The sequence below is a fragment of the Hyalella azteca genome, unplaced genomic scaffold (genome assembly GCF_000764305.2).
Source record: "Hyalella azteca isolate HAZT.00-mixed unplaced genomic scaffold, Hazt_2.0.2 contig1034, whole genome shotgun sequence".
Taxonomy (NCBI): Eukaryota; Metazoa; Arthropoda; class Malacostraca; order Amphipoda; family Hyalellidae; genus Hyalella; species Hyalella azteca.
Genome location: NW_025931366.1, coordinates 37,665 through 45,827, shown reverse-complemented (window position 1 = coordinate 45,827; position 8,163 = coordinate 37,665). Strand labels below are relative to the sequence as shown.

The 8,163-nt window shown below is 36.2% G+C and overlaps 1 protein-coding gene across 1 annotated transcript; it reads left to right on the top strand.

Moving 5' to 3' along the window:
- The first annotated feature begins 302 nt into the window (after nt 1–302).
- LOC108677915 (serine/threonine-protein kinase S6KL) lies at nt 303–4,438 on the top strand. The gene is made up of 6 exons (XM_018166230.2): nt 303–643; nt 938–1,080; nt 1,490–1,604; nt 1,983–2,084; nt 2,623–2,742; nt 4,427–4,438. Exons 1-6 carry the CDS (start codon nt 449–451, stop codon nt 4,436–4,438), a joined length of 687 nt encoding a protein of 228 aa, XP_018021719.1. The 5' UTR covers nt 303–448.
- The last annotated feature ends 3,725 nt before the right edge of the window (nt 4,439–8,163 follow it).

Genomic DNA, 8,163 nt, shown 5'->3' with positions numbered 1-8,163 from the left:
AAAAAGAAATTTAGAAAGAATTTCTTTTTTAAAATAAATTTAGCCTTTGGTAACATATATAGGTATATTCTTTTGTTCTATTTTATTAGTAGTTTTATTGCTAAATATAACTGTTGAATATGTTGTAAAATGCAATGGAAACTTTTCTAACATATACCAACAATTTTGTTGCAGAAATTTTATTGAAATTCCTAATCTATTTTATACCATTAACTTTATTAATTCCTTCACCATGTTTGGTACAATTTTTTATGTATCTATAGATTTTTTATTTAGCTGTAAAGCCATGAATAGAATTGAAATTGAATTGTGCTAAAGAAAATTTCAATTAAGATGCTGAAAGTAGTATCAGCTTGTGATTTTATATCATCAAGTTGGACCAGAAAACTCCTGCAAAGAGCTTTTCTAGGACACTTTTGATGCCATTTTGGAGGTGCCACATCCTACAATGGGAGCCACTGGCAGCAAGGGAGGTGGTAGCAGAAGTGCTCCTCTAACTCCAGTACGAGATGCTGGGTCTGAAGAATCTCGCTCTGTTTCCTCGGCTGCTGTTTCTTCTGCAGATATCAACAGGAAAGGAATTGCTGCACTCATCAGACCACTCAAGCCACCATCTCTACGGCCCGGGCAAAGCCTGTCTGATGTGAGTACATTTTTGACCAAACTATTTAGCTGTCTATCTATTTATTTGCTGCTTTCCTTTAGAACATTGTCACTATGTAGCAAAACATTTTTTCGTTTGTACTAATGTTACACATTTAACCATTCTAAAAATCCTTTCTTCTTTGAAATGTATGATCCCTTATCTATGTATTGTAGAGTCATAGCAGTCCTGAAATACATTTATTAAAACTCTTTCTTTTGACGAGTAATGTACCTTGTAATTGGTTACTTTTTGCACCAGAAGAAGAGGTGTGATCTTTCCTTTCTATTTCAGGTTCTAACACCGCAGTTCAATGTAATGAGTCTTGCCAACAACTTATCACAGAGATTTTCTGTACTCAGTGGATTATCCTTCATTTCACTAGTGTCTGCTCAAGCTAATCCAGATGGCTCCAGGAAGAAAATTACCAGAACAAGGTTGGTTGATTATAATGTTTAAATTGAGATTGAAGCATCTGTTATAATTGTTTTTACCCAGGTGGAGAAAAGCTCTATTTTTTATTGGACTTTATTCATCTCTTACACTTGAACACTAACATCAAAACTTATTCACTTCTGAAGCTTAAAAGCTTAATAATAAACAATTAAGAAATCTCTGAATACTCTAGTTACACTTCAACAATTGATAGAATTTCATCACTCCGTAATCTTAGAATAAATCAAGTACCTATATATATAATTTTTTATTCATATACTATTCTCTTTGTTGTAGGATAAATTCTCTTTGTTCAAAATAAATTAATTAAATGTAATTACTTCATTCTTCTATTGTTTGAAAAAAATTAGACAATAATTTGGCATCCAGTGAGATATTTTTGACCCTTAGATACCGAGGAGGGAGCATTTCTGGACCTGGCAAGACAGCTTGGCCGGTGGCTCAGACTGAACTGCTTTTCTTGCCTGAGTTTCCAGTTGGTACTGATCAGAAGATGCAGCTCATTGTGAGTGAGATTTATCCTGTTATGCTTCAAACTTTTATATGGGTTGCATCTTGGTTGACATCTATACGAGTGAATTAAAGTGATAGTAATTTTATAAACTGTTACTTATCAATCGACACTGCACCAGACGGAAACTAAACAAAAATACTTGTTCTAGTGTTGAAGTGAAGGTATTGGTGCAATTGTAACAAAGCTAGGTACTCTTATGGGAGTTATTTACAGGATAATTGTGTTAGCATTTGGCAATGACTTCTTAAATTGGCAATTAAGTATTAATTCTAAAGATTCATTTCTTTATGCAGATTTAAATTGTTACATCAAATGTTGTAGTGGTAGTTTTATAATGAAGCATTGTTAATGCAAGTTTGCTTGTTTTAGTTCTATGGTGAAGTGTCCCGTGGGGCTTTTGGCCAAGTGTTCCACGTACAGTGCGGCAACACACTCTTGCACTACGCCATGAAGGTTCTCGCCAAGAGTCAGGTACGTTAAAATTGATGTTTTTTTAATGAGTGTTTTAAAAAAAAATTATTTAATAAAGCTTTTTTGAGATGCGAGGAGAAATGTCCCCTCAAGTAAAAATTTTAGAGGACTCCATTTTATCGCAACTCCAACACAATGAGGCATAGTATGCAATTTATCACCTCAATATGTTTTCAATGTAGATCATGAGCATTCCTTGGAGTCCTCATGTTCTCATTACCACTCGTTGTATTTTTTTTACTCAGTTAAAAAGAGCAATTTGTTATTTTAAATGCTATTTGAGAGTTAGATTTGACTAGCTTGCCTCAAACTTTTTCTGGGGGAATTTTGTGTTAAATCATATTTATTTATGTCTGCAAATTATAATAAAACAGATGAACTAAACGTAACACAGTTCAGTGATCTAATAGTAATAGTAAATATTGTTATAATAAAAAATAATTTTTGGATCAGATTTCTCTAGATTCCATTTGAAGCAGTTGCACTGCAATGAAGGTTGAGGTGATGTTAGTCTTTACTATAGAAGCATTACCTACAGGTGTGCAGTCTTGATGTGGTGCACCAAGTGAAGCAGGAGGTCATGATACAGCAGATGTGTAGTCACCATCCATTCATCTGCCCACTCACCCATCATTGGCAGACCAGGAAACTCCTTGTTGTCAGTAAGTTGTGCATGGTCAGGAAACTCCTTGTCGTCAGTAAGTTCTGCATCTGTCTCTTATACACATCTAGATGTGTATAAGAGACAGGTCCAGGAGAGAATGTGCTGGTGACAGTCCAGGAGAGAATGTGCTGGTGACAGTCGAGGAGAGAATGTGCTGGTGGCAGACAGGCAAGGGAAGAATGTGCTGTTGATGGTCGAGGGAAGAATCCATTTTTGCCTGTCGTGTTAAGAATGTATTGTTGACAGTCAAGGGGAGATTTCACGTACAGGAGCGTCCATCGGTTTCGTCCTTCTCACCTGCAAACATAAATAAAATAAAAATAAGTGGTAGATCACTCTTTCGTTTCTATCTAGTCCATCGCTGTGTGTATCATTCATGTATATTTGTTTTATGTATAGGACACCATTTTTGCGTCCTCGTTTCATTCACAAGTCCGGTTTGAAACGCGAGATCTTGACTTGCTTGTGCAATATACGTAATGATTATGTATTTTTTATTAATACTATATGATTATTATTAGGTCCATCTTATCATGAGTTATAATCGCTTCTGATAACGATTTTGAGAGATTTGAACTTAGGTATCTCAAATTAGGATAAACGTTCGTATATTTTCTTTTGTTGTACCGAAAGCGCGTTTCGCGATAAATATCGTTTTAGTTTTATGTTCTAATGTTATGTTTTATTCTAATTAAAACTCTGCAATAAATGAAATTGCATTTAGAGCAGACTTAAGTTGTCAAAGCTATTGAATAAAAAATTACCACTAGAATTTTCGGAAGTTCTGAAAAAATTTGTCTACTTGCATACTTAGCGTTTTCAGTTTAAATAATTCAACAACGAAACTCGCGTTTCATCAATAATTTAAATAATTCTACGAAAACGTCATGTTTCGCAACGCTCGATGTCAAAGGCTGTCCGAAAAATTGCTTTCTTAGTCAAAATGTTGAATTCCATTATCGATCGTACTGGACATGGCTGGCCTCATGAATATTTAAATATTCATGAATATTTGAATATTCAAATACCCATGAATAACATTCATGCGTATTTGCATTGCTTGTGCGTGAATACTGCGATTATAGAGCGTGTGAATCGAACATCGTGGAACACGTATAATCATCACTGCATTTGAAATGAGATCATCTGAGTGAGCTGTGCACCACCGCATATTATCAACGTTTCGACATATATTGATGTTTTACCATTGAATAGAATCTCATATTCATGTTCAATCGTAAGCGCTATTTACATGCAGCAATTTATCCATGCACTAGCAAAACGCGATCGCTACTCTACTTGTTAACGTTAGTTATATGGAAGTATATTTATTATTCATGTGCATTACTTCTACGTTTGATCTGGTACCGGATACCTGATGTATGAGTTGATGATTGTTAAGAATATGTTTACAGTTATTTCGTGTATCTAACATAGCTCTTAGGCACCTAAAAACTATCATTTCCCAACAATCCTTCGTGTTCTCTATTGCATCTTTGTGACGCCGGCCAGCGTATGTCGTTTGGAAGGAAGGTTCCACTCTTAAAAATCTATGTTGATATGTTCGTTTCCATTTGATAGGAGGGTGTGTAAATTTTAATTTCAAAGGAGAGTGTAGAGGTAATGCCAATATTCCACTCTTAAAAGCTATGTTGATATGTTCGTTTCCATATGACAGGAGGGTGTGTAAATTGTAATTTCAAAAGAGGGTGTAGAGGTAATGCCAATATTCCACTCTTAAAAGGCTATGTTGATATGTTCGTTGCCAAGACGTTGATATAAGAAATTAGGATTTGTCCTCGATCGCTTGTTTAGCGTAGTTTGTTTAAGCTTGAGTTGTGTCGCTTGCGTAGCAGTAAGTTTATGGAGGACGATAGCAGCGAGCAATGTAATGTTATTATCTGTTGTGACAGTTTTTTAAACTAAGACGCATTTTTTGCTGTTATATCTTTTCTTGTGAAAGGGGCATTTATCTCGGCGTTCCAAATTACTTTATTCTTAATCGATTTCAAACTGTAAATCCAGTTTTGCGCAAATAAATCTTGTACAATTTTTCACATGCCGCTTATGTCGAGCTTGCGATAATAATTTGTTTTAGCAGGACATGGAGTAATGTTATTATGTTCCTGTTAGCTGCAACCGGTCTATAGCATATCATTTTCTATGTCGACGTCGCTGCCAGCCTTTAATAAAAGTGTAGCTTCAGGCTTCTTTGTAAGAAAACTGCTTTGTAGTAAACTTAGACTAGCAGTCTGCTGCGCTCACCTTTTGCTTCGATGTAATCTAGATGCTTGGCTAATACAAGAGAGGGATATTTTTCTTACCGATCTTACTTGAAAATGATGGGCAAAAAGTGCCACATGTAGTCTCGTCTGCATGAAAAACTGCGTAGCATGAATTCGCACAGCGATATCTGCTACGCGTATGGCTGCAAGGTTCGGACCGCTGCAAGATTCTTAACATAAAAAAGACTTGTCTCGGTTACTGTTACAGTGAGTTCGGCAAATGAGTTTTTACAGTGTATTCTCAATGACATTCCGAGTCCAATGTAAGGACTGACGCGGTTTTTTACTAGGTATTAAAATAAAGGCGCTTTTCGTCTCAATATGACGCAATAGAATTTTCATTTAAGTCGCATCGTACAATAAATCTGATAAGTTACTGTCAGATTACATCTATTGTTGCTAATATTAATTTAGCTGGTAATAATCTTTTAATATATGAATCTCTGGTTCAATTTTGTCTGTGATTTTATGTTTAAAATGTTCATTTATTTCGAATGTATATCTATTTATTATTCTTCTAACTTCTTCCGCCGTTGTGCGATTTCTGGAATGTTGTTGAATTTGAGTGTTTTGAATTATTGATAAATGATACTTAATAGTTCAGATTTGTGTTTTGTTTAATTAATGTATCTTTTTTGGCCTTTATATACTTCAAAACTGATTTGCAAACACTGAAGTGTGCCGGAGCACGTGTTCAGTCTTAAAATGCCTAGCAAATTACGGACCAGGCAATAAGTCCAGACGAAGCTATGCAGGAGCACATGTTCAGTCTTAAAATGCCTAGCAAATTACGGACCAGGCAATAAGTCCAGCAGCTATCTCAATCAATCGTCAGCTATGGAAAGATCGGGTTCCAAAGGCCGGATCCCTTGTGAATCAAGTCACGAAAAGTACAAGAATCGGCAACAGGCCATGCAGGCAAGAATCGGCAACAGGCCAATTACGTTTTGACTCGTAATATTTCATCAATTTTCATTGTTCGCAGTATCGCTTGTTTTGCTTCTCGATTAACTTCTAATCGCTTAAATTAGGCAAGGTTTTAAAATATTTAAAAGTGCTTTTTTTTGTTGGACTACCGAGTGCATTGGTTAGAGCCTATTTGGCAAAATGTGAGGCGTTATTGTTGAGTTTTGTTGGCGTGAGATAAATATTTGAGTGTTGCAATTTTAGAAACATTGCCATTCTGGCTCATCTAGTGCCATGCCAAGTCAAACGGTAAGTTGAACGGTCAATAACGTTAGGAGTTACTACATTCTCGCAGAATGGCCGTCATAGCTCGGTCTTTGAGTTTGATCGTTTCTGACAGCATAATCATGTTCTTGTGTTGTAATGAATATAAATTATGTTTTCGTTATCGAGGTGCTGGATGTTGTGGAATTAATTCCCGTATGATATTTCCGGCAGTGATTCTATGTTATTTCGCCGCATTTATTGCATCGAGTATTCATTTATCTTGCTATGCCATCCAAGAAACTACAGATTCTCACTAGCAAATTATCATAGGCTTAAGCGTTTCGATGTTTTGGCGCTATGTTAACTGTAATAATTTCAGTTTACTTACGCTGAAGAATGGTCCATGATCAAAGCCTAGCACGGGCACGGTGAGTGTTCTCGTATCCTAATAACTTAATTCAATTCCAAGTATATTAGAAGGAATCCACTTTCATTTTTGGAAAACTCTTGCCAGATGTGATTTGCTTATATAAAACTGTGCTGTCGAATGTAGTCAATTTTAAAAGCGTCACTCGTAGGAGATTCATCTTGCTAAATGATTGTTTCCCATTAATTTGTATCGAAAAATATTCTCGGGATAGGATGCTATGAGCCAGCCTATGAGTAAGTGTAGATGAGAGCAATTGCAGAGTAATCAAAATTGTCAAAAACACCTGCACAATGTCCTAATAGTGTGAACTGCTACTAGAAATAATCATTAAGGGAGTGTTAGCGTAGATGATGCTACAGCTTGCTTACCTAACTTGTTGATTGTATATGAAGTGTCAGCGTGAACGCACTTGCTGTTCCCGATACAGAGTAACCCGCTACCTTGAAACCAGTAAAGCCTTGCCCTGTAACTTGTAAAATTCATTATTTATAAATTCATCGATCAACCTTGTCGTATTACGAGTATTGGAGAAAAGTTCATCGATTAATTCGACACTGCATTGACAACACAGAAATTGATGCATGTAATTGAATCATTTTAACGTAACTTGTCAGGACGTTTATTTACATGCATTATACCTTAAACTGCCCATCCAGGATATATCCCAGACATATGTGCAATCTTAGCAGCAGAAGATTGGTATAATAAAGTCAAGTTTCAACAATTCAGTATAATAGACTATGTTTAACAACAGGCAGCTTGGATATGAAGAGCTAAGGCAGCAATCAACCTCACTGCCCCATGTGAAATAAACTCGACTTTCGATGACATGCCAGAAACAAGAGGGGACGTAAAACTGCATTAACGCCTATTGCTGCTCACAATTTAAAAAACTTAAGCAAATACCTAGAAATATGCATTACGACTGACTTTTAGATAGTGGATAAGCCTTTCAGTATCGCTTGCGTGCACAGCAAGTTTAAAAAAATATCAACATATCATTTGGGCCCTAATAAACCCTGGATCATTACTCTACAGTAACTAACATCTGAAGAGACTAGCAAATCATGTAGGAAAAATGAAAAATAAGCTTTGTCGTTACCACGGGAACGAAGTAGGAAGAAGTAGAAGGATTGGTAAGATTGATGGGGACAAGTGGAGAGAGATAGGAAAGTACGGTTGGACAAACATGCCATGCATAGGAGTCTCTAATAACAAGGTTAAAATCGTAGCTCGCCCAAGGAAATGACATTTTAAACTGAGGCCCCACTCAACCGTTCAGCAACATGAACTCTTTCGGCTTTTAACTATTAACACTGAGCAAAGGTAAGCACGACAACTTTCTGCAATGGTTACTTTGGTTCGATCCAGAAGCGAATGAATAAACTAATTTCTTTCCCGATCAGCTCGTTCGGCGAAATATCATCTCACAAGTTGATTTCTATGCAACTGAGGAAATAGTTTCAACTTTACACGAGGAGATTGACTCTTTTAAAAGCGATAATAGTATTTTCCCATTCTTCATCT

Excerpts from the sequence above, each read along its gene's own strand:
- LOC108677915 (XM_018166230.2), top strand. The coding sequence starts at position 449 with ATGGGAGCCACTGGCAGCAAGGGAGGTGGTAGCAGAAGTGCTCCTCTA. Across the intron at positions 1,605-1,982 it reads ATCAGAAGATGCAGCTCATT|TTCTATGGTGAAGTGTCCCG; the intron begins GTGAGTGAGATT and ends TGCTTGTTTTAG. Across the intron at positions 2,085-2,622 it reads AGGTTCTCGCCAAGAGTCAG|GTGTGCAGTCTTGATGTGGT; the intron begins GTACGTTAAAAT and ends CATTACCTACAG.